General features: G+C 47.7%; 1 protein-coding gene across 1 annotated transcript; it reads left to right on the forward strand.

Moving 5' to 3' along the window:
* LOC105506698 (T-complex protein 10A homolog 2-like) lies at positions 1 to 26,396 on the forward strand. The gene is made up of 9 exons (XM_011934940.1): positions 1 to 130; positions 2,075 to 2,219; positions 3,518 to 3,733; positions 6,762 to 6,899; positions 8,174 to 8,335; positions 8,842 to 8,953; positions 10,467 to 10,571; positions 24,853 to 24,970; positions 25,987 to 26,396. Exons 2-9 carry the CDS (start codon positions 2,076 to 2,078, stop codon positions 26,246 to 26,248), a joined length of 1,257 nt encoding a protein of 418 aa, XP_011790330.1. The 5' UTR covers positions 1 to 130; position 2,075; the 3' UTR covers positions 26,249 to 26,396.
* The last annotated feature ends 500 nt before the right edge of the window (positions 26,397 to 26,896 follow it).

A 26,896-nucleotide genomic window follows, 5' to 3' on the forward strand; every position in this document is an offset into this window, starting at 1 on the left:
AAGACAGAAAGTCCGTTGGAACCGTCTGCTGCTCCCTGGTCTCTGGAGATGAGGCGGGAGGACTCGGGGACAGCTGTGGAGACACGGCCCAGGTGATCCGGTCCCAGCAGAAGTGACTGGCGGGGATCAGGTGAGGTGACGAGGTCTGGTGTTGGGGCTGAGGGAAGGGGTCTTCCCCGGACTGAGAGGGTCATGAGTTTGGGGCCGAGGACACTGGGGTATCCCCTCAGAGGAGCGGGAAAGAAGGAGCTTTCTCAGGGCTGTGAGGACCGGGGACTCCCGCCCACTTCGCAGACACTGTCCCAATCCCCGCGGGGAGGGAACGGCCAGGGATCCGCTCACTGGTAGGTCTTGCTCTTGACCTTCCATTCACTTCCATCAGGAGACTCTCTTTTAAACAGCATTTCTGCGAGCACTGTGGTTAAACTGTTCACTTCTCAGGTTTGTATACAGTGAGAAGTTTATGAATAAACAGTCTGGGTTTCGTTGCGGGCCACTCGCTTCCTAAAACCGAGAGGGTGAGGCAGGGGTGGGAGCAGCTTTCAGAGAGGACCCTGCAGGTTTGCAGGAAGCTCTGCATTTTCTCTTTTGTTTTAGTTTTCTGATTGCTGTGAGCTTCCTACAACTGGCATAAATGCTGTACCTATAAAAAGGGGTTTCCTTTCCGCGTCTTCACCATGAATTCACAAAAGACATATGATAGTTCAAGACTCAGACTCAACATAGTGGTGGGTCTGCCTGTGCCATCCAGTGGGTGCTGATCCAGTGGTGCTTGTTAAAGGACTGAGAATTTCCTCAGGGTCACACGTGACCATCCACTCACATCCCACTCACACTCGCGACCATTCCACTCACATCTGCTCACACCCATTCACATTCCCCTCACAGCCACTCACACCCCACTCACATCCCACTCACACCCGTGACCATTCCACTCACATCCCACTCACACCCGCTCACACCCCACTCATATCCCACTCACACGCGTGACCATTCCACTCACATCCCACTCACACTCGCGACCATTCCACTCACATCTGCTCACACCCATTCACATTCCACTCACACCCACTCACACCCCACTCACATCCCACTCACACCCGTGACCATTCCACTCACATCCCACTCATACCCCGAGACCATCCTGCTCACATCCGCTCACACCCATTCACATTCCACTCACACCCACTCACACCCCACTCACATCCCACTCACACCCGTGACCATTCCACTCACATCCCACTCATACCCCGAGACCATCCTCACATCCGCTCACACCCATTCACATTCCCCTCACACTCGCTCACACCCCACTCACATCCCACTCACACCCGTGACCATTCCACTCACATCCCATTCATACCCCGAGACCACCCTGCTCACATCTGGTCACACCCATTCACATTCCCCTCACCCTTGCTCACACCCCACTCACATCCCACTCACACCCACTCACACCCCACTCGCATCCCACTCACATCCCACTCACACCCGTGACCATTCCACTCACATCCCATTCATACCCCGAGACCCATCCTGCTCACATCTGCTCACACCCATTCACATTCCCCTCACCCTTGCTCACACCCCACTCACATCCCACTCACATCCCACTCACACCCAATCACACCCCACTCGCATCCCACTCACATCCCACTCACACCAGCTCACACCCTGCTCACACCCTTCTCTGGATGACCAGAGTGCATTAGGTGTCGGGCTGATCTAAGATCTAAAGCATTTTCCACGGAGGATGGTGGGGAGCCAGGTGTGGATGGCTCAGTCCCGTCTGTGGATGGTGAGAGTGTGTTAGGTGTCAGGCTGATCTTCTAGGAACTGAAGTGTTTTCCATGGAGGATGGTGGAGAGCCAGGTGTGGACAGCTCAGTCCCTCCATCCGTGGTGTCCTTTCACCTGGTCAGCTTTGGGCTTGGGAATGTGCACAGGACCCCAGGGGAGAAGAGCAGCTGTTGTTCCTGCTTGTCCTTAGGTTGAGGCTGGGGCCTTCAGCCCACACTGAGTGGGTAAGGGGGGCTGCATTCTGATGTCGCCGTAGCTCTTCCCTTCCCAACCAGGATGCTGGAGGGTCAGCTCAAGGCCGGGGAGCCCAAGGAGGGCACCCACCCAGAAGACCCACGCCTGGGAGCTGGGACTGCCATGGAGAAGACAGCTGCGGCAGCTGAAGTCCCCAGGGAGGATGGCAACGCTGGGGAGATGCCGGTGAGCCGACCTCTGTGGGGACAGAGTTAGCCCCACCAGGCAGGACCCTGATTCCTGTCCCTGAGGGCTGTCATTGGACTGTCCCTCGCCAGACCCCTGTAGGAATGAGCCACCCGGGGACGCTGATGCTGAACTTCCTCTCCGAGGGGCACGTGGCTCTCTTCCCCTCTGCAACCTTCTCTCTTAGTGGATGGGAGACAGGATGGGGAGTTAAAGAAAATAAATTAAAAAGTTAAAGAAAATTAACATTCCAGCTTTTCTCCTCTAATCCAGGAGAAGGCACCAGGCTTTAAAAACTTCATTACCGAAAATCAGAAGGTTGACATGCCTCACGTCATCCCAGCAACCACCTTCCTCACCGGACCCTGGTGGACAGTGCTTGCTCTGATGAAAGTGCCACGGGTCCCTGTGGTCAGGGCCACATAGTGCAGGGCTCACGATTCCACTTATTCTCAGAACCAGGCTGGAGGTTCTATGGTCCAATCAAGACCAGTCTGGCCAACATGGCAAAACCTCATCTCTACGAAAAATACAAAAATTAGACAGGTGTGGTGCTGCGCATCTGTAATCCCAGCTACTGAGGATGCTGAGGCACAAGAGTTGCTTGAACCTGGAAAGTGGAGTTTGCAGTAAGCTGAAATCACGCCACTGCACTCCAGCATGGTTGACAGAGCAGGACCATGTCTTTAAAAAAAAAAAAAAAGAAGAAGGAAAAAGAATGCCAGCCTCTTATTGCCGTAGTAGTGTTTTAACAAAGAATTATAATTCACTGAACATCTATATCTGGTTATATCATGTAGACTAACACATAATAAACACTACTTAATAAGAATAAAGCTATAGCCAGGCATGGTAGCTTATGCCTGTAATCCCAGCACTTTGGGAGGCCGAGGCAGGTGGATCGCTTGAGTCCAGGAGTTTGAGACCAGTCTGGGCAACATGTTGAAACCCCATGTCTACTAAAAATACAAAAATTAGCCAAGTGTGGCGGCACATGCCTGTAGTCCCATCTATTAGGGAGGCTGAGGCAAGAGAATCACTTGAGCTCATGAATTTGAAGCTTCAGTAAGCTGAGATCATGCCACTGCACTCCAGCCTGGGTGACTGAGTGAGACCCTGCCAAAAAAAAAAGAAAGGAAAAGAAGGAAAAAGGCTGCAGTAGTCCTGTTTACCTCATCGAGTGTCTTTTTGTCCAGAAACATGTTGGTCTTACACCAGAGAGGGCTTGAGTATTTTGCAGATAAATGCACCCATTGTGATGTCTGAGAGGTTTTCTGGTGTTGTCTTCCCAATAACAGCCATTACAGCAGCAGATCACCAGACTCCACCAAGAGCTCGGGAGACAGAAGTCTCTGTGGGCTGATGTTCACAGAAAACTCCAGAATCATATAGATGCTTTGAGGAAGCAGAACCTGGAGCTCCGAGAAGAGCTGAGAGGTCTGCAGAGGCAGCAACGGGAAGCCAGGAAGAAACCTGCAGCACGCCCACATGCAGGGCGAGAATCACACACTCTGGTACCAAAAGTGCATTTGTGTTTTTGTGTCGTTTGCATTATGTAAAAATAGCGTCCCCGTAAAGATGTGGGCTTTATTGCTGGGTGACGTGGTATCACTCACGCTCCAGGTGATGGGGGGGTTCCCTATCTTTCCGTCAACTCCATTTCCCATAAGTAATGATTAAAGAACTGCATATATCAGGCCTCTTACCTGGCGCTCCAGCAGACAGAAGCACGGCCGCCTCCAGGCTGCATGTCTCACGTCTAGAATTCTAAGACATCTCATGATGCCTCAGGACAACAGCAGCAGACCCTTACTGTGGACTTTACATGGGCTAGGTAGGGAGCTTTACCGTCTTACTCTCCACAACGACCCTATGAAATGGATATTATTACTAACTCCATCACAGTCATGGGCTGGAGAACGCAGAGCTGGGATTCGAACCCAGACTGACTCCAGAGCCAGCTCAGGGGCCTGGTGTCCTTCTGTTCATCCACTAGGACAGCTGTGTAGAATGTGATGGAGACCTGTTGAAATGGGAAAATTTCCCTTGTCCTCCTCGCAGGGTGTGCGATGGGGGTGTGGCTCGCTGCCTCAGTGTCCCACTGCTCAAACCTCTAGGGGAGCATAGAGACCGGCAGGCTGTGCAGCTCCAACCCTATGGCAGGGTCTGGGATGAATGTTTACAGCTGAAGCCCCAGTGGGCGTGTGTTACAGGATGTTCTTTCAGTTTAGCTGTCTGTAGGCGGCTTATGTTTATCAGCTCAATTAGACCCTTAGCCTATCACTAGGACAGAGGGCTTTCTGTATCCTGGGTTCTTGCCTTGGTGTACCTGAAAAAAACAGATCACACGTGGGCTTGGAGGATGGGTGCAAGGATTTTTATTGGGTGATGGTAGCTCTCAGCAGAAGGGGAAGCCAGAACGGAGATGGAGTGGAAAGGTGGTTTTCACCTGGAGTTGGGCAGCCCAGTGGCTGTGCTCTCCTCTGACCGCTCTGACCAATCTCGGTGTCATTCAGCCAGTCAGTGGCTTGCTGGCATCTGCCAATGTATTCCTCTCGAGGCCAGCCACTTGTGTCTCTGCCCGCTAGGGTCTTGGGGTTTTTACAGGCACAGGATGGGAGTGTGGTGGGCCAGAGTGGTCTTGGGAAATGCAACATTTGGGCACGAAAGCAGAAATGCCTAGGTCCATGGGCACAGGCCCGGGGGTGGAGCCCTAGCCAGGGACCTGCCTTTCTCTACCCAGGACTTTCCTGCCCCCGTCCCATGTCATTGCCCTGCTCTATCCCAAAGGAAGAACCAATATTCTCATGCTGAAGTAGTCAGTGCCCCCCAGCACCCGCCTGCCTTTATAGAACACTGAGCTTTTGAGTTTGATCACATGTGGCTCAAAGACCGAGCCTAAGACAGTGTGAATGTGGCCAGTGTTACCACTGCCTTGTCTGGGTTCTGTTTCCCGCACATGGGTCTAAACAACTTGAATCATTAAAATTATACGCACAGGTAACGACACATGGAACCATGTGAACACCCTCCAAATGTAAGTGGAGATATTTCTAAGTGGGTTAAGAAAAGTACTGACATTTCCTATTTGCACTTATGGTGTGAACTTTTAAATCGGTACTTCCAGGACTTAGAATAGTTCCAATATAGCACAGTGATTACAACACACGCACACACACACACACACACACATACACACAGGCACCCACAGAATACATTCCAGAGGAGCCTGCTCTGTGGTCGGTTCTCCTAGCATGGCAAGAACAGCCACAAATTCCTCTACAATAAATTATGGGAAATCTTGTAAGTTACTCCCACTCTTCGGGAGCTCTGCGAGAGCTTTTTCTCCATGGAGATGGCTTCTGTTGCCTCAGAAAGAAAGCGGGTTTAGCCTCTCAGCACAGCAAAGCGCCCAGTCCTTTGGTAGAAGGAAGAGTGGAAGCCAGTCAGGCTGTTCCTCCGTCAGAGGTAGAGAGGGGGAAATTGCCACAAACACTGGCCAGGATTGTCTGCCTTCTGTGGGGAGACCCCGAAAAGACCCACAGGGATTTTTTCCCTGCGTATACTGTATGCCAGTTCCTAAAAAATAGTATCTACTGCCCCATTTGTATCATTGTATGTTGGTCGAAATGTTACCATAACAGTAACCCCAAGAGTCAATGAAGTCTCGTTCTGTCTTCACACTCCCTGCAGTTTTGATCATTCTCTTATTTTGAGATTAGAGTTTGGTGAATTTCCAAATGTTTTTGTTTCTGTGCATCGTACTGGCCACCATGGGGCTGTTTATGAGAAGAGGATCTATGCTCACAAGAGCAGACCTGATCTGAAGAAAGAGGACTGGATATGTGAATTCCACACTTGAAGTATGCGTAGGTGTATGTGTGTGGTCACAGTTTTAGGGACTGAGTATCTAAAAGGCTGAGGCACGAGCACCCACGGAACATGGGCACGGCTGTGTGGGTGAGCCACTCTGGATCGTGTATTAAGGGTTCATTCATAGCAACCCTCTCCCCTTCTCACTCCCGCCTCCTCCTCAGAGGGGAGAGCGGGGAATAATTAGACATTCCAGACCAAACACACCTCCTCCCACCTGAAGGATCATGCTGTTCAGGTCAGTCTGCTGGCAACAGGGAAAGTTGGGAATTTGCATTTTGAATCTTAGACAAGTTGTAGAGACAACACTAGAAGGAGCATCACACTTTCCTCCTCCGTTACCACATTCCCCGTTGAAGACACAGGAGCCTAAAGGAAGATATGTCGGGTATTGTTTACTCTGTGGCCTTTGGGATCCTGTGATCATTTTGAAACAGGGAACCACAATAAGAAACACAAAGCAAACATGGGCTCCGCAAAGGTTCCTTCGCAAACGTTGGGTGAGGGTTTCTGTTCTTATCAACATGTTAGGGGGAAAACCCAGTCCGAGTCCCCCCACCTTGTACCCTAATATTTTCTAGGACATTCCAATTATTTTGGATTGTATTAAAATTTGAATTTATTTTCCCTTCGAAAATGTGAACATTTTCCCTGCGTTTCGTCTTTTAGGCATGGGAACCTGCTTTTGGAAAAATTTCACCTCTGTCAGTTGATGAGGAGACGATGCCCAAATACGTTGGCCGCAAGAGTCAGAGTGCCACTGTCCTGGGACAAAGATCGTCATCTAACAACTTAACTCCTCCAAAGGTGACCCTTCGTGCTTATCATCTATAAAGAGCAGCAGAGGTTCTGTATGCAAACACACACAGCCCGTCAGCTCCTCACCACACAATCTCACCTCCTGGGCGAGCGTGGTGCTCCCTGGAGTCCCACGTTCTTCCAAGGACCTGGGTGCGTGCCTTTCAAACAAGATCCTAACCCACAGCACTTCCCCTGCAGAGCAGATTCCAAGTCCTCCCAGCGGCTTCCCTCTGAGTGCACTCACAGCAGCAAACGTCTGGCTGGGGCCAAGTGGACTCGGGGCTTTGTTTCCGTGGATGCCACCCGTAGAGGTGACATGCGTGGTGCTCTCTTCACACGCCGTGGCCCATGTGTCTTGGGGCTCACAGCCCCCCACGCTCCCTGCTTCTGCACTGCGGTCTTGCACCTGCTGCTTGTCAGAGTGGACCCCTCGGAACGGGGGCTGCACTGCTTGCTTGGGGGCCACAGTGCAGGATGCTATTTTGTCTCTATCACATTTTTCCTTGTTAAAATTAGCTCCTCTTTAGAACATTCTGCTGGCCATTGTATCTCTTCCCGTCCCAGATTTGTGTCACCCTCACACTCGGGAGGCAAATCTCGTGAGTCCTCAGCCTGTAACTGGGTTGATGAGGATAGAGAAGATGGCCCCCCAACTCCTGAAGATGATTTATCCCCCCGCAGTCTTTCCCAAAGCAACTGCTGAGCAGATAGCACTTTGTTCCCTGAAGGAAGATCAGAAATCTACTCCAAGCATTTGTCACAAGTAGGAAAATAGCCTTTTAAGATCCTATGAGTGCAAAACGTCGGAAGTCCCAGGGTGGAGTGTGTAGGTCCAGCCTCCTGTGAGACGCGGACTCCTCTCACACTCCCTCATTGACCTGAGTTAATCACATGTGTGTCGGGCAATGTACGAGTAAATAGATAACTGAATGGGTGGCTTATCCACACCTCGAAACCATGAATTTTTAAACAGCAGAAAAGGTAGAACATTATTTTCATTATGCATTTTTGAATTGAGTTTCAAGCACTTTATTTCACTGTTGACTTTATTCTACAATATCAGCCATACAGTTCCTGAATTCCTCAAGAGCGTGGAATGTAAAGTGTAAAATGTAAAATGGGGAACGAGAGACACCAAGTGTGGATGCCTCTTGTGTCCTTCTGTAGGAAACAGGGGTAGAATCATCTAGACTCTGTGGTAGCTGGTGAGATGTGTTGCTTAACATTTTAAAATAATATGATGGTTACTAATGCAAAAATATTCCCACATTTATTTTCAGACAATGAGTTTAAAGACAGAAAGAATGAACTTGGGGAAAACACCACCACAGGAAGATAGAGAGAAAAGTCCTCCCGGGAGACATCAAGACGGAAATCTGACACCCACTGGAAGGCCGACTCCCCCCGGTGCAGAAAGACGGGGGATGTCTGAAGACGGAAAGGTGACTTCGGAAACCTGGGTCACTCTACACCGGCCGCATGGAAAATTCAGATTCAGATAAACTTCCACTTAGGTCTATTAAGAGTACTCAATTTGTTATTCAAAATAGACCTAGTATTAACCTAATTATGTTTTTATTTATGTATTAATATAAATTTATTAATAAATAAATAAATAACATTGTTTATTAACCTAAATATGTTTCCATAGATAAAATGTTGAATTTCTTCAGACATGTCTTGAATGCTAAAAAACTGAACAACTTGAATTGGGTTTGAAAAATCAATTGCTTTCCCGAGCTCTGTAGTTGGTATATTTCTGCAGACTCTTTAAAATAACTGACCTACCTTGCAGTGTGGAGTGCAGGGCTGTTGGGTGAGCCCTGGGTTGTTGCTGGAAATTGTGGATGGCTGAAGATGGCTTCACGCTCCCAGCCTTTGGGCGCAAGGCATTGCCGGCTGCAAGGGACCTTGTGACAAGGGGGGCCTCTGACTGTCGTTGCCCCAGGTTATGCATCCATCTTCCCGAAGTCCGCAGAACTCCAGTGGCAGAAAATCACCAGTGCAGGCTTCCCAGGCCACCACGCTGCAGGAGCAGACAGCAGCAGCTGGAGGAGCTGGTGAGCAGGGTCGGGGACTCCTAACTGTTTCCATGCTTCCTGTAAAATGCGGGGCTTTCTTGTCGATACGCGTGAGTAGAGCATCCTACTACAGCAAGGACCTGTCCTTCATGGAGCTGCCTCATTTCTGGCCACCTTTTGTCTGATTCCCTCGTTGGGTCCTCACCTGGGAGTCTTGCCGACACCCCCAACTGCCACCCCACACACAGCCCACATGCTGGTCTCCAGGGGCTGTGGCTGGAGGTTCCGAATCCTACCGGCCACTTCACCCTGAGCACACTCCTAGCAGAAGGCTGGGCCTGGGTGGCCTCAGGGGCTTTGTTCCCTTTTCTCTGTTTGCCTGCGCATGGCATTGCTGCCACCCTGATGGAGTGCCCTCTCATCTGGCACCTGCCTGGCCTCTTTCCCAAGCCCCAGCTCTGTCCATGCAGCTGTGGGTGTTTTCTGCATCGGGGGTCCCAGCAGGAGGAGCCAAGAGTGCCCCTGGGAGAGTTGGGAAAGAATTCCCTCCTCACGTTGCTGCCAGAAAATGACCATAGCAGCTTCACGAACCTGCAGGAACCTATCTTGGTAAAGAAACGGAGGCCTTGTAGTGGGCAAGCCTCAGGTGTGGTCCTTACGCACAACACAGCCCAACCCCATGGGCACCACTCCCCCTGGGCTGCCTGGCACCTGGACTCCTTCCCATCCTTGGCCCAGGCCTGGGTGGCCCTGCAGGGCAGAGCCCAACACTGCTTTCCTCCCGGGTCTGCTCCCCAGGCCTCCTGTCCCCCAGGCTGCTTCATGGCCTCTGCACGGAGCTTCGTAGAGGTGAGGCTGGTGCCATCTGTCTGCTTCAGACCACCCCAGGCTCTGTGTGCCCTCACAGTGCCCTCTGCACTCCTCTGCAGGGCAGGAAAGCCCTTCCCATCGGGTCTGCCCCAGCCTGGCCACCTTGTTCCTGCCGCCCCTTTCCCTTCAGGAGCCCGGACAAGACCTCAGTTTACTTACTGGTGCCAGGCAGAATGGGAGGCCTTGTCTCCCACATACCTGCTGGCACCTCCGCAACCTCCAGGCATCATCTCAGCTGCCAGTGAGGCCATCCTGGGAAAGCCCCTGCTGATCCCTGGCTCTCCTGGAAGCCTGTGATGCTCCTTCACCACGGCCCTGTCCCTTCATAGGTCCCGTAAGCCAATGATGCAGCAATATGACTTTTCTCTCCTGTGTCTGCCTCCCGCAGGAGCGGGAAAAGCTTCAGGCAGTGCCTTTCCATCCATGAATCACCTGATCCATCAGAATACTCAAAAGAGAGTGAGGCCCAAGAAATACTGACTGAGTGTATTCATTAAAGAATTAATGTTCCTTACAGGATCACCTGTTGTTGAACTGACCTGACATGTGTATGGTGATCTCGTGAACAAGAGAGAACCTGTTCACCCGTTCACTTAAATTGGATTTAGCAATCGCATTAGGATAATGATATTTCCACAATGTATATGCACTGTCCTTCTAAATTTAACTTTTTGCATTTTAGACAGAATCTCATCAGTCTTAGAGAGTTCTGAAGGCAGATTTCTCAGCCACGTTCAAGCTGACGAGTTGACCGGTTCTTCCCCAAACATTGAAGAGCTGCAGGTAGGTGAGCTGAGTGGCTTCTGCGAGGGTGGCCGGCCCAGCTCCCCTCAGGGAGACCTGAGAAGGTGACCTTTTCATCCTGGGGAAGTGAGATTTGGAGTGGGTGTCAAGAGACGGTTGCATCTTCCCATCTTCTTGACAAGAACAGAAAATTAAGATGATTCCAAATGTCTCTTTATTTCCTGACGTTCAGCCTTTCAAACAGAGACTTTTTTTTAAAGCTTTAAGTTGGCTGCATTTAGCACATAGTCAAACAAGATTAATATTTTTCATGACTTAATGAGTTCCCCACGTCAAAATTTTATTTTTTATCATTTTGATTTACAGTTCTCAGTTGACATTAATAGATTCGAAGGCAAGAATAGCAAGCATACTTCTAAGCCCTAGCTAGTGGTCCACTTATAACATGCTATATTTTACACAAAAAAGTCAACAAAATAAAATTATTTTCTCTACCACAGGAAATTTGGGCTGTGAACTTACGTATGATGTAAAAGTAGGCACCTGGCAGGGAAGTCTCAGAACACAGGTCCCGCTTGTTTTCTGTTCTCCTGTGAAAAGCCCGCATTCTGTTGTGCCCTTTCTGACATCTTCAGTGGGGGGACGAGTAGGAACATCTTTCTTAGGGTTTTGTTTTTTTTGGGGACAGAGCTAATGAGTTCACCTGGAAGCCTCAGGGCCGATGATCTGCATTTAGAAAGCATAGCAGCCACCGCAGGTGGTGTCTCTGTGTGTTGTTTGTATCAGGTGTTGAATGGGGCAGTTGTGACTGTGGCCACCCTGACCCCAGAGCAAACATACAAGTAGGAGATAAGCACTTTAATAAAACACAAAAATAGTCCAAAGTCCTGGTGCTGACTGTCCGGGGCTCAGCCGCACCCACCAACTTAGAGGCAGAGGCTGCAAAATGCCAGGGCGAGGTGCATTTCTCCCACCTCATACTGCAGTGTTCATAGAGACCACGGGAGACTAGGATTATGCTCTTTCTGCAGAATCTTCCTGTAAACCCACCACCTTCCCTAGAAACAGCACAGCCCCTGGACACTAAGATGAAAAAGGAGGAAGTACAGGAAGAAAAACGACATCCAAATGGCAAGGCAGATGACGGCCAGCGGTCCAGTTTCCCCGAGTCAATTTCCAGGAGCTCTGCATGCTGCTCCCTCCAGAAAGGCCACGGGGCGCTGACCTGGAGGCCAGACATTTCTAGCATTGTTGACTGCCAGTTTATTTCCAGTAAATAAAGCAATACACTTTTCAGGAGGAAAATTTGTTTGTTTTAAATACTTAAAAAATCCCCAAAACCATAGCCTCAAGTATCTTCCAGCCACCACATTTTAGCCCTTGAGGAGAGCTCAGTTCCGGAAGGACACATCAAGGTGGCGGTGGTCGGCATTGACTCAGGAAGGGGTCAGAAGAGGCACCAGCTGCGGCTGCAGCCACGGTGTTTTGTGAGCTCTGAGGAGACCCAGTCCTGCTTTGGGCAGCACATCATCGCTTCTTCTTCAGCTTGACAGGCCGTTCATCTCGTGCCTCTTATTGCCCTGTATAGAAACTGGGAGTCAGCCTCATGCTCGCTTTGCTGAGTGAACTCGCCTCAGTAAAGGTGAGTTTATGTCCTGCAAGCGCAAAAAGCATTTGGACAAGTGAGCAACAGGGAATGCTACTTGCAGTAACAGTTTGAATTCCCTGAAATGCTTTTGTCTTTAGTGAAGTGGCTGTAGCGGTTCGTCAGGGGAAAAGGAAACTCACGTCATTTGAGTACCTGATCTTGCCGTCTCCATAGGCAGGTCCATGAGACATAAGTGATGTTCCTCCTTGGCTAAGTGCATGGAGGAATCAATCAGTCAAGCTCATGAAACCGCAAAGGTGAGGACACGAGAACTAGGTAACACACTGTGCCGTCTGCTAGCGCCATCCTTCCTTTCTCCCCACAACCAACGGTCACCCACCTCTGCCTGCCCCCACGTCCATGGCTCCCCCACCCTCCCTCCCAGGTCTTTATCAAGTTCTTCTTCTCGTGACTCATCTTGCATCTACTTCTTGTGTAGCTTGCATTGGATATGCCAAAGTTCTTTCCCTTTTTGTGTTTTGTTTCTTTTAATAATATAAACTCCAAAATAGATTGTATGATTCTTTCCACGTGGAACATTTTAAAAATTATCTGTGCTTCATTACTTCTGAGAGTAATTGATTCTGTAAACGTTGCTGGAATTTTTAAGTGTTGGTTAAAAATTCATCTTTGGATACAGAACTGAACACATCCTGGCTTCATTCACCGAGTTGGTTTGGGAATAGGTGAAGGAGTCCTCTTGGTTCAAACCCCATTGAATAGGAGGCTGCTGTCCCGGCCAGCAGGTGGCGCACACCGTCAAGGTTTGTTTGGTGGATGGTTGAAGACAGTTGAAGCAGCCAAGCATTCGCTTTTATTCCCTTTGTGTTTTCTCAGCTGAATTAAAGTCTATATTTCTGAGCTATGGTTAAGAGTGACAGTGTGGTATAAATAACAAAAACACATTTTGCCATTTGGAATTTTCACATGCACTTATCTTAACTCCCCAGATCTTGAGACTATTTCTCTCAGATATTTTCTTTTGCTAATTTTCACATGAGTAATATTTTCAGTGTGAAGATAAAGATATTCTTTCTACATTCCTTGTCCAGCATTATGCATATGAGGTTATATAATATTTTCTGATAGTTAATGAAAATCAATACATCTTTGGGATGGGCCATAGGAGCGTATCGATCAGAAGAATGGGATGAAAAGGAAAGAAAAAGGTGCCAAGAGTAATTTTTACATAGTAATTACCACAATTCCTATGGCCCAGGATTCTAAACTCACCAAGTCACCAGCCATGGATGATCGAGACTGATGGCCACTGTGTGACACGAGCTCATGAAAGACGGATGTTTGTGGCACAGATCATAGCACTTATTCATTACTGATAACCACACTCAGGGATGGGAATTTGGACCTGATCTATTCAGTTAGTGCAATCTGGGGAGAAATATCACAGCTGGTGTCGAGAATGCTATGTAGGCAATAATCATATAACAATTCTGAATAGAAGAAAAATAATGAAACCATAATAATCAGACTTTACATCATTTTTTATCTTGGAGTTTTTGTATTTCCATAAAGGTAGGATGGGCACCGAGCAAAGGTTTTGCCATCACCACCTTCCCCGACGCCAGCCAGAAGGAGCCAAGCACAGATACCAAGACGACCATCATCCGGTTTTCTAACGGCGACGTGAAGAAGATCAAACCCGATCAGAGAGTGGTGTGTACAACGGATCTTTTTATTTTAAAAAATCTGTCTTTTTTTTTTTTAAAGAAATCAAAACTAACTCAGTTATTAGGAATGACTTTGCACATCCGTACCCCATTTCCTCTGTGTGTTCAGGATGGGGTGGGAGGGAACGGGCAGAGCACAGGCTGTGGAGTCGGGCGAGTCTGTCTATCAGCCTGGCTGTTCTGCTTCCTCGGTGTGCTCAGGCAAGTGAGACCCTGTTGTCAAGACCCTCCGATCTGCGTGGTGACACAAGAGTGCACCAGCACCCCTCCTGGCTCTGAGTTCAGTCATTGTTTTCAGGTTTTCTAAACCTCCGCAAAATGTGGTTGATAATTAGGACCTAACTCAACAGATGGTTATGAAAGTTACGTAACATAGTCCATTAAATAATGTCTCTTCTGCAGAACTCTCTAGAAACACAGAAACACAATGGTAAACACTTAGTAAATGTGCACGGATTGTAGAACTAGCGTTAGTATTGCAACAAAGTTAGAGTCAGGAGCTAATCCCTGGTACAAGCTGGAGCTGAGATCCAGGGAGATGGTTTTTACAGCCGGGAGGAGGCACTGTGCCCGGCAGCCACCTCGCAGGAGGAACAGAAAGCACGGGCTTGGGGTTCACAGGCTCGGCCCACTCGCAGCTCTGCCAGACCAGCTGTGCCAACACCAGCCAATTAATTGATCTTACCAGGCCTCAATTCTGCACCAAAATAATCAGAACATATTCCCAAGTCTGGTTCTCAACTGGGGGCAATTATTCTCCCTGCCTTGAGGACATTCACAATGTCTGGAGACATATTTGGTTGTCACAACTGGGGGTGGTGTGGGTGCTACTGGCATCTAGATAGTGGAGCCTGGGGATGCTGCTAAACATGCCAATACCCAGGACAGCCGCTCCCCCCCGCCAAACGCCACATAATTAGACTGCCCAAATTGTCAATAGTTCTGAGGCTGGGAAAGCCCCCTGTAGGTTATTATAAGGACCAAAGTTATACCATGCAGGTATTGCTTGGCACACAGCAAGTACTCGGCAGCTGACAGCTGTTGCTACCATGACGATCTTCACTGGTAAAAGCCCATGAAGGGTTTGTGGAAGAAAAGCTGCAGATGACAGTAGCTGGGGGCCCACTTGATGCTGAGGAGCTGTGAAGACACTGTGACCCCCTGGTTCCCACTACGTGTCTCTGTGTGTCCAGGGGTCACAGACGGAAAACACAGACGTTGAGGAGTCTGGAGGGTTTCCAGGCAAGGTCTCCAGGGTGGCAACACTTTTGTCCAGATAATCCAGGGTATAACTTGATTCTCACTGAAGAAAACCTGGGTAATTTACAAAACAGATTGTAAATAAGGTGAGCTAAGGGAGGTCAGGGCAGGGCTTGTAGTGCATCGAGAATAGCCTCTTAGTACCCACACATTACCAAATTGTATTCTAAACATTTCCTTCTTTAGAACGATCAATTTCCCTGTTGTTAGCCAAGCTTTGGATACAAATTTAGGGGCACAGGGTCCAGGAGTTCTGAGAGACTGCAGAGCGCGTCTGTTTTTTGTGTTACTTGCTTTAATGAGAGGCGCCTACTTGTGGCTCTGTGATTTTATCCCAGCTGGGCCTCTCGACCCTTCCTGAGGGCGGATGCTAGAAGCCCCGAGTGTGGACACAGGCGTGGTGTGCCCGTCACGTGCTCTTCCACCGACCCGAACTAACTCACATGCTGCCTTTTTCGCAGGGAAATGCAAACAAGGAGAGCTTGGATGATCCCCTTTAGACGGTGGCCTGTGTTACGTCACTGCCCAGTGGAGGAATCTGTGATACTGATCTCATAGCCTGCCCCAGCCTTTCATTGTGAGGTCTGGGTTTCTGTCACTTTGGAATAGGAAATAGCTGTTTCTTAGCCAGATGTGCAGGTGTAGAGAGTCAGAGTGTGACAATTTAAGAATTGATAAGGAGAGGATGAGTCAGCAGGAGAGAACAGGGCCTAGCACAGGCCTTGGAAGGACACCCTCATGTTCTGACCTTTTGCGTGGTCAGAGGGAATGGCCACTGCAGGCCAGCGAGTGTGCACCTCCCCAGGTCTCCTGAGGGCACCTCCGTTCCCTTCAAACCTCTCTGGTCTCCAAAGGGAACCCCGACCCCAGCGAGGAGCCAGAGCTTGGACTTGATCATTATTGGAATGATGCAAAATTGAGCATTTGTGGCTTTCTTCTGACATTTGGACAAATTTCCCATGTGAGAAAAATGTCTTTAAAATAATGGCACAGAAATAGTCCCTCCGACTTCAGTGTCGTGGTTTTTCTAAATAAGTTACCCCTCCTATTCTCTCCTGCCTTCTCTCAGCCTTTCTTTGATGGGCAGCGATGTTCTTGTCATGATAGATGGCAGACATGCAGTGACCCGCCAGAGTCCCAGAGCTCGGAAGAGAGTGGATGCTTGTCCGTGGTCCCACTTCAAAACAAACATCTACATCTCACTGATGTCTAGTTCTGGATCCTTAATTTTTTAATAATTCCCCCTTCCTTACTTACGGTCAAAGCTCGCTTGACCCAGATGACCATCCTCTTCCAAAGCAGCTCTTCCCCTCTTCTTTTCCCCACTTTATTGGAAACCAGAGGGGATCACAATGATGGGAAACTTCACAGTAACGTGACAATTCAAGAGGCATAACCCAGGGACAGTTGATGACTGGAGCATTTCTGCTGTTTGGAGCTGCTCGGAGACCCTTGGTCTGCGAGCTGTGAGGTTTGGGTCTTGGGACTCCCCACTCATATTCACTATGCTGGACCTGGATCTCCTGTGGGCCCCCAAGGCTGCCAGGCCCAGCAAAGTCCAGCTCAGAGCCCACCAGGTGAAGGACTGGGAACTCCCCCTCGGTCCAGTCCTCTCTCCCACTAGCCTAGAGCCACAATGTCTTGCCTTCTGGGCTTGGGTGACAAGCCCTCTCCCCATGCCTCCTTGCCGTGGAGGGTGCCCATGGACAAGGTCAGCCCACTCCCACCTGCTGGGATGGTGCTTTTACCCACCTGCAGGAAGGACTTTACTAGATTAAATCCAGGTTCAAAATGATAACACAGACTGCCTCTCAACATAGGTGTTTCTGGTGCTTACAGATTTACTATCATGCAAATGCTCAGACGACGTGCACGACCTATCCTGATGGTTTGGAAGTTGTGCAGTTTCCTAACAAGCAGACAGGTGAGTGACATCACCAGGAACCCGCGTGGGTAGGTGCCTTTGCCTGTGAGTGTGTAGAGGTGTGGAGACTTGCAGGTTAGCAGATACTTGAGCCCCGTAGGCAAGTTCCCCACAGCAGCAGCTGTCCAGATAATTTGGGGCTTACACTGCTTCATGCATGCTTTCCTGGTTCTTATCCAAGAGCTGTGAGCCTGCGGCTTCTGTGCAGGTGTGTAAGTGCACCCAGGTCTGGACGCCTCTGTAAACGCCATCAGACCTCAGTCGGGGGCTTGTGTTTCAGCTTTTCTGGGTGGGCTGGGCTCCATGGCTCGAGCAACAACTGAGATAAATGGGTGTTAGTTATTCACACAACGCAGCTAGCTTATCGTCCTAAAAGCCACCACATTCTTTCCCAAAGTCTCACCTGGACTCTAAAATGCCATCCTCTGGGTAACTTCTGGGTCTCTTGGGAACTGGGCTGCACAGCAGGAGGTGAGTGGAAGGCAAGCCAGGGAAGCTTTATCTGTATTTACAGCCACTCCCCATGCTCTGTTAGGCCTGAGCTCTGCCTCCTTCAGATCAGTGGCAGCATTCGATCCTCACAGGAACACAAACCCTCCTGTGAACTGTGCACGCGAGGGATCTAGGTTGTGTGCTCCTCTTGAGAATCTAATGCCTGATGATCTGTCACTATCTCCCTTCACCTCCAGATGAGACCCTCAGGTTGCAGGAAAAAAAGCTCAGGAAAGCTGGGCACGGTGGCTCACGCCTGTAATCCCAGCACTTTGGGAGGCCGAGGCAGGCAGATCACGAGGTCAGGAGTTTGAGACCAGCCTGGTCAACATAGTGAAACCCCATCTCTTCTTAAAAAAAAAAAAAAAATACAAAAATTAGCCGGGCGTAGTGGCAGGCACCTGCAATCTTAGCTACTCGGGAGGCTGAGGCAGGAGAATCACTTGAACCTGGGAGGCAGAGGTTGCAGTGAGCCAAGGTCATGCCATTGCACTCCAGCTTGGGTTACAGTGTAAGACTTTGTCTCAAAAAAAAAAAAAGCTCAGGACTCTTCCTTGTTCTACATTGTGGTGAGCTGTATGATTATTTCATTACAATGTAATAATAATAGAAATAAAGTGCACAGTAAATTTAGTGCACTTAAATCATCCAACATTCGCATAACCCACACCCATGCCAGTCCATGGAAAAATGGTCTTCCACGAAACTGGTCCCTAGTGCCAAAAAGGTTGAGGACTACTGCATTAGATAATGAGAGAACTGTGTTAAAAATATCCCAGTTTGGGCAGGGTGCGGTGGCTCATGCCTGTAATCCCAGTACTTTGGAGGGCCAAGGTGGGTGGATCACCTGAGGTCAGGAGTTCGAGATCAGCCTGGCCAACATGGTGAAACCCCATCTCTACTAAAAATACAAAAATTAGCCAGACGCGGTGGTGCGCAACTGTAATCCCAGATACTCAGAAGGCTGAGGTTGGACAATCGCTTGAACTCGGAAGGTGGAGGCTGCAGTGATCCCATATCACGCCACTGCACTCTGGCCTGGATGCAGAGTGAGACTCCATCTCAAAAAAAAAAAAAAAAAATTCTAGTTTGGTAATGAATTTACTAATATTTATTTGTAATTTTTCTCTTTATTATGAATTTGTTTCTTTTTAAAAATCCTTAACCAGTGACACATATTTTTATACTTTTAATGCTTTCTGCTTTAAGTCTATTAAATCTAATAGGTACAGCAGCTTTCTTTCAGTTAGTTAATATATGCCTGGTATATCTGCATCTATTCTTTCTTTTGCTATTTCTAAATCTTTACCTTTAAATACAATCTTATAAGAAACAGACATTAAGAAAAACATATAGTCTGAAAATAACTTTCCTTTTAACCTGAGGTTTTATTGCATAAACTGAAAATGTATCAGTATCCTAACTGTCCTCTACAACCAAATCAAGAGTCTTTTAGTTCTAATTCTCCTCCCCAGTCTTTCATGCCATTGTGTTGGCTTCTGCCAGAATTTTTACTCTAAGTTGTTTTCACCTCCAGTATTAGTTATGATTATCACTGTGGCATTTATGTAGCCAGTGTTAACTTCAAACTTTTTAAATGTATGCAGAATTTGGGGCTTTTCTTTCTTGTATCTTGGGCTTTTCTTCTCGGCACCATTTCCTTCTACTTGACGAGCATGAAGAGATGGGGGCAATCAACCCATCAATTTTGGCTCATCTGAAAATGTCCTTTGTTTTGTCTTGTTCATGAATGGTCGTTAGTCCTGATGTACCTCTGACCCCTCATCCTGTAGCTATTCCATGGCCACCGTGCGGCAGGCATTGTTTTAGGGCTAGGGATTCAGCAGTGAGCAAATTTGTGAAATGTTCTTATTTCATGACATTTTATTGGAGGGAAGCATAAAATAATCAGGTAAAAATAAAAATCTATATAAAATATCAGTCTGTATGAAAAGCTACCGAGAAAAACAAGAGGGTAGAAAGCGGAGAGGGAGTGTGCTGGGCTGCATTCTTAGGAGCCGTTGAGGAGGGCCTCACTGAGAGGTGACATTTCAGGGAGCCATGAGTGATGTGAGAGAGGGAGCTGTGTGCATGTCAGGAAGAACATTCTAGAGTGAGAAAGAGCCATGAAAAGTGTGGTGTGTCTGAGGAAGAGCAAGGAGGCTGGTGTGGCAGGGGTAGAGGAGATGAGGTCAAAGTGCCAGGACCAGGCTGTGTAGACCGTTGTGGAGAAGCCATTGGAGAATCTTGAGCAAGGGAATGACAGTAATTTTTCTCAGCGTGTTAAGGACTTTATTCCAGGCCCACACGGTGTCTGCTGGAGGATCTGATGGTGGTCTAATTTCTTCCTTCGACTGTGATTTTTTCCCTTGCTGCATTTAAGAACTGTTCTGTCTCCAGCTACATTATGATCTGTCTAGTTATGGATTTAATTTTGTTCATTGTATTGGGGATTTGTTGTGCTTTTTTTTTTTTTTGAGACGCAGTCTCTCTCTGTCACCCAGGCTGGAGTGTAGCGGCGTGATCTCAGCTCACTGCAACTTCTGCCTCCCCAGTTCAAGTGATTCTTCTGCCTCAGCCTCCCAAGTAGCTGAGACGACAGGTGCATGCCACTATGCCTGACTAATTTTTTGTATTTTTAGTAGAGATGGAGTTTAACCATGTTAGCCAGGATGGTCTCGATCTCCTGATCTCGTGATCTGCCCATCTCAGCCTCCTAAAGTGCTGGGATTACAGGTGTTAGCCACCGCAGCCAGTCTGTTGTGCATCTTGAATATAATCACTGTGTCTTTCATAAGCTAGGGTTGCCAGATCTAGCAAATAAAACTGCAGGATGCCCAGATGAATTTGAATTTCAGGTAAACAATAAATGAGTTTGTTTTTGTTATGAGTAGGTTTCATTGAGTATGTGGGACATATTTACACCAAAAAGTCATTTGTAGTTTATGTGAAAATTCAGATTTAACTGGGTGTCCTATATTTTATCTGGGAACACTATCAAGTTCAGGGAAATTCACAGCTATTATCTTTATCAATCTTACCTTTCCTCTACCTCCAATTATAGCTGCATGACACCACCTCATTCTAGCCTCTTTCCATCTTCACATATTTTCTTGTTATCATCTGGGTAAATTATTTATCTATTTCCTAAGTTTTCTCTTCAGCTGAATATTATGTGCTATTTAATACATCCTTTTAGCTTTAATTTTGAAGACTATATTCATTTCATTTGTTCTTTTTCAAATCCACCTAGAATTTTTTTCTCTTTTTCATTTTCAATTTCCTACTTTAATTTTAAAAATATTCTACAAACATTTGCCTTGTCATCTGTTTCTGGTAGCAGGATGCTTGCCATCTCAGAGCTCCACGTGGTGCTGGCTGCTGCTGGCTTGTCTCTGCTGGTACTTCCTCATGGTGTTGCTTTCCCTCACCTATTTTATATTTGTGCTAGTGGCTTGTGTTGGTGGCAATCATATGGGGCCCAGTCTGGGAGATACTATCCAGAAAACTTTGTGTTTGTTTCTGCCAGGTGTTCCAGGGCACGACCAGCCTGGAATCACTTCATGTTAGCTTCTTAGTTTAAGGTGTCCCAGGTACAGGTAGCAGAATTGCAATTGCTGATGGTAAATGAGGGTCACCCTGTAGTGACACATTCTTTGGAAAGAGCTCAGAGATAGACAGCCACACTCCTTGGTGCTCTCCATCTGCCGGCAGGGAGATATTTTCTAGTTCCCTCTTTCCTTGGGGCTCTAACCTTCAGACAGTGTCCTCTTTAAGCATGGACGCAGTTCCAATTCCCAGACAAAGCCCTTCATCCAGTAGAGCGACTAAGGGCCAAACCTCCTGGAGACTGCAGAGGACACCAGGGCAGCCGCAGGTCGGGTTCGGGTCTGTGTTCCAGCACCCTCTGGGATTTGTGGCTCCTTCCATGAACTTGCATGTTCATTTCCCAGGGTTTTTGTGATTTGCTTGAGCATTCCTCAGTATTTGTAGTGGATGTGTGGGTGGGATGTCTGATCTGCCCATTGCCATGGCAGAATCAAGGCCTCCGTGGGGCATCTGCTTCTCCGTGACACAACAGACCTCCAGATGGATCCTTGAAGCTGCTGAGACTTAGGCTGTCCTACGAGTTCCTGGCTCCCAACCCTTTTTCTTTTTGTCCTAATATATCAGCCAGCGCAGCTGTGAGTCTTGTTAGAATGTTTGCCTTCACAGGCTGTCATTTAGGCTCTCACTGGGCATGTAGCAGCAAATTGGGCACTAGAGCAACTGTTCTCTTGAGTGACCTCCAGCAAACATTCGACAAAGAAAAATTACACTTGCTAGTTTGCAAAGGTCATGCTGAGTGATTAATATTAACGCCAGTCTTTTGCAAAAGAAAAGTATTTACAGGTCTGTGTTTTATTTTTGTTTAAAAGGCTTAAAACTGACTCTCAGCTGGTCCATGTAGAAGGTCTCAGTTCATTTTCCAGCAGGAATTCTAAGTTCTATTACTGTTCTTGGATATATTTATCATACATTCAACAGTTCTGCCTATGGCTGACATTTCAAGAACAGAGTGAATCAGAAGTGCTATTGTTTCCACTCCTTCCATTTTATAGGTGCAATTGTGTGTGACGTGCATGGTTCTTATACATTCATACAAATCAGCCAGGCAGTGAGGGAATTCATTTGCTGTCAGCTGTTGACCCAAAGAAGAGCCCCCAGTTTCTCCAGGGTGTTCCATTAATACACAACACGAAAACAATCTTTTACAATTTTGTGCTAAAAATCATTTTAAGGGGTAGAATATTTCCTCAGTTGTCAGGTTCTTCACTGTATTCATTTTTCTTAAATATATTTTGTGGGCTGGGCATGGTGCTCACACTAGTTATCCTGGTGCTTTGGGAGGCCACAGTGGGAGGGTCTCTTGAGGCCAGGAGTTACAGACCACCTGGGAAACATAACAAGACCCTGGTCCTACAAAAAAATAAAAAATTAGCTGGGAACTGTGGCATGCTCTTGTAGTCCCAGCTACTCGGGAGGCTGAGGCAGGAGGATCACTTGAGCTCTGAGTCTGAGGCTGCAGTGAGCCACGATCACACCACTGCACTCCAGCCTGGGTGACAGAGTGAGGCCTTGACTCTAAACACACACACACACAGAGAGACAGACACACACACGTATGTGTGTGTGTGTGTGTGTGTGTGCTGCCCCTTATCTGTCAGAAACTGCCAACAGTTGACAATACAAATAAAAAAGAAGCATGGAGGCCGTGTGTGGTGGCTCACGCTTGTAATCCCAGAACTTTAGGAGGCAGAGGCAGGCAAATAACTTGAGGTCAGGAGTTCGAGACCAGCCTTGCCCACATGGTGAAACCCTGTCTCTACTAAAAATACAAAAATTAGCCGGGTGTGGTGGCACACGCCTATAATCCAAGCTACTCGGGAGGCTGAGGCAGGAGAATTGCTTGAACCTCAGAGGTGGAGGCTGCAGTGAGCTGAGATCACACCACTGCACTCCAGCCTGGGCGACAGAGGGAGACTCCATCTCAATGAAAAACAGAACAAATGGAAACTCATCAATTAAGTTTAATTTGGCAGCTTTTCTTTTTTCACAAACCCACCAAGCAGCTGTGCACGTACCCCACATGCAGGCACACATTCCTGTTCCTATAATGAAATAGGCACAGTGCAGCAGTATTTCAGCAGGCTCCACAGCGAGTTCCTCTGCGTCAAGGGTTCTGTCTCCAGTGCAAGGTGAAAATCACTGTTAATCATCCCTGGAGGATACTGTAGAGGGTGAATTGTGGCCCTTTCCTACCATTTATTATCCAGCCGAAAACTGCAAATCAATATGAAAATGTGAAGTTGAATGTTTACCATAGTGAGTCAAAAGCATTCAGAAGCAGAGGGCACTGACTGTGGGGTTAATAATGGACCTTTGACCTCAAACACAGGGACTCAGGGAGTCAGACAGCATATGGGAGGGAAAGGAAAATTTCAGCCAGAGATCACTTAGCAAAGTTGGGAGAATCTAAATTTTGTATTTTAATGAGACTGAAATCATTCTGCCTAGAGCAAGATGTTCAAGTGTAAATAAAAAATGACAGAGCAGGTACAAAACTGCATGTTGAATAGCGGTTCTTTATGGAGTGTGCCTTATCCTGCTCAGGCTGCCATAGCAAAATGCCACAGACTGGCTGGCTTGCCAACAACGGTGTTGGGGGCTGGAAGTCCCTAATGAAGGTGCCGGCAGCTGCACTGTCTGGTGAGGGCTGCTGCCTGGTTCACAAACGGCATCTTCTCATTGCAGCCTCACATGGTGGAAGGGGCGAGACAGCTCTCTGGGGTCCCTTTAGTAAAGGTGCTAATCCCATTCATGGGGCTCCACCCTCATGACCGCATCACCACCCAAAGGCCTCATCTCCCAACACCATTGCTTTGGGGATTAGGTTTCCACACAGGAATCTGGGGAGGGCACAGCATTCAGCCCATAGTAGAGCAGATTGCCACCAAATATATTTAAGCAGCTGAGTGACACACAAGTGTCCGGGTTTACAAATACAAATCTACTGAATTTGCAAAGACAGGTGTGTATGTTGTTTACATCCTGGTTGAAACAGCGAAACACAGTCAATGTGCTCTCAGATGTTCACACAGTTTTTCTTCTTATTTTCATATAGTATTGAAGTCCTTAAACTTTTAAAAGTAGGGTTGCCAGATTTAACAAATATATTGATTCAAGCCTCTCACTGAATTTGAAATATCAGATCAACAAGTAAGTTTTGATATAAAAGTATGTTCCATGCAATATTTGAAATATACTTATGTTAAAAATTATTCATCATTTGGCCGGGTGTAGTGGCTCATGCCTGTAATCCTAGCACCCTGGGAGGCTGAGGCAGGCAGATCATCTGAGGTCAGGAGTTTGAGAGTATCTGGCCAACATGGCGAAACCCCGTCTCTCCTAAAAATACAAAAGTTAGCCAGGCGTGGTGATGCATGCCTGTAATCCCAGCTACTCGGGAGACTGAGGCAGGAGAATTGCGTGAACTGGGGAGGTGGAGGTTGCAGTGAGCCAAGATTGTGCCATTGCACTCCACCCTGGGTAACAGAGTGAGACTCTGTCTCAAAAAAATAATAATAATAAAAATAAATTACTTATGATTCATCATTTATCTAAAATTCAATTATACCTGGCAACCCTAGTTATAAAGCCAGATGATTAGAAAATACTCTACAAATCTCATGAATATTTTATAGATTATTTGGACAGAACATGTTTCTAAACAGATTCAATGTAACATACACTTAAAAACTGCATTCTACAGAAAAATTCTACCCCGACGGCTCCAAAGAAATTGTGTTTCCCGACGGGACAGTGAAACATCTCAAGGACGGACAGGAAGAGACCTTATTTCCTGATGGGACAATCGTAAGGGTGGAAAGGTCAGTAATGTCAGACAATGCGAACCTGAAACATCCCCAGTGTTTGTTTGTGTATTTAATAATTTCCTTATATTAATTTAGATTTTTAAAACATTTAAGTGCTTGTATAAAAAAATAGATAATAATGTCATTGACTCCAGAAGTTTTGTCTTATGGCCTTGATTTGAATCCCTTTATAGAGACTGTGGGTTTCAAATGGACTTTCAGGTATTTACTTTACTGACATTAGCTGTGTTTGAATTATAACCATAAAAATCACTCCAGTCTTCAGTGCCCACTTCAGACCACGTGGTCTAGAAGCCCAAGTCCATTGCAGAACACGTGCAAGCAAATGTTTAAGGCACACCAAGGAAGAGCTCATCAGAGCTGCTATTTCAATGCTAGTTTGTGCAGAAAGTAAAGATCCACCCAGCTGTCCAAGGGAGAGCGTGGGATGTTGTTTTAGACCTTCCTTTGCTTTCCTGATATCCAAGTGACCACTGAGTGAGCGCTGTGGGCTGTGTCTCCTCGCTGCCTTGCCTCCAACCTTTCTCTGACTTCTGCAGTCTCCCGCTCTCACCATTTCTCTCCTGGGCAATGACAATAGACTCCCCCAGCTTCCTCACAGCAGTCAGAATCTTCCCTGTCACCTCCGGGGCCACTTTTCTGAAATGATTCTATGTGTGTCCCTGTCACTCCCCGTGTTAACCGTACCATCCCTCTCACCGTCAGAGCCAGCTGTCAGCACAGGCTTCAGCCTGCAGGTGAGCAGCCTCGGCTGACCTCCCGCCCTGCCTCCTGGTCCTCCACACTTGCCCTCTCTCACCCACACCAAGTTTCTGCTGATGCCCTGAGCCCACGGTGCACCTTTCCTGCCACTGCCCATAGCCTTCTGCACCCTCATCTAACGAGATTTGGAAGAAGGGCTCCAGACCCAGGCGGGGGCATTATTCTGTGCTCCCCCACCCCCCACTGGCCTCCACACTGGCAGCACTGGCCCTGGCGCACACTGCCCTTCCCTGTGTTTCTCTTCTCAGGAATGGCGACAAAACCATTGTGCTCAGCAACGGGCAGAAAGAAATCCACACGGCCCAGTTCAAGAGAAGAGAGTACCCAGATGGCACCATCAAGACTGTGTATTGCAGTGGCTGTCAGGAAACCAAGTACATCTCCGGGAGGGTTAAGATCAAAGATGAAGCTGGAAACATCATCCTGGATGAGAAGCAGATGAGCCCTCAACATGCAGCGTCACATGGGAAATGCCAATTGCAGTTTTTTGCTAAAACAGACAAAAACTAATAATATATTAGCTGCCCCAAATGATCTTGGAGAGCCACTAAATCTTTAGGACTACCCAAGTTATCTAGAACTTGCAAAGAAAAGGACATTCTCTTCTCTATTTAGGAAACACGGTTACAGCAGCACCCATCAGATAACAGGAGGCTCACAAAAGAAAGATTTCCAGTGCCCCCAGCAACACTGCACCCTCTTTGATCATCACAGGGGCCATTTCTGCCTTGTGATGGACCCAGGAGGTCTCTGCAGAGCAAGTGCCCTTGGACCAGCTGATTCACAAAGTGCTGAGCCCCTCTCCCCTTTATGGCCCACCCCAGGCACGGCTCATATCTCCCGCATTACAGAAGCTCAGCCTGGCCAGTTCACCTCTGGTCACCGACACCCCTGTCCTCACTGGAACAAGAGGGAGACAATTCTAGTCACTACAAGGATACTCAGGTGGCGTCCAAGACAGGTCAGGGCTCCAATAGTGCAGTTGTCATGGCCTGTCACTGCCCAGGGAGCATGTCGCCTCCTGAAACTTGAGATTTTTTAAATCCCAATATAAAATGATAACCAGTTACTTACTTCTTTTGTCGTTTTGCAGGCCACCTAGAAATACAAAAGCAGACTGGCATTCATCTAATTTTTATACTGAAATGTGGATGCCCC

Source organism: Colobus angolensis, unplaced genomic scaffold (genome assembly GCF_000951035.1).
Source record: "Colobus angolensis palliatus isolate OR3802 unplaced genomic scaffold, Cang.pa_1.0 Scaffold14, whole genome shotgun sequence".
Classification (NCBI taxonomy): Eukaryota; Metazoa; Chordata; class Mammalia; order Primates; family Cercopithecidae; genus Colobus; species Colobus angolensis.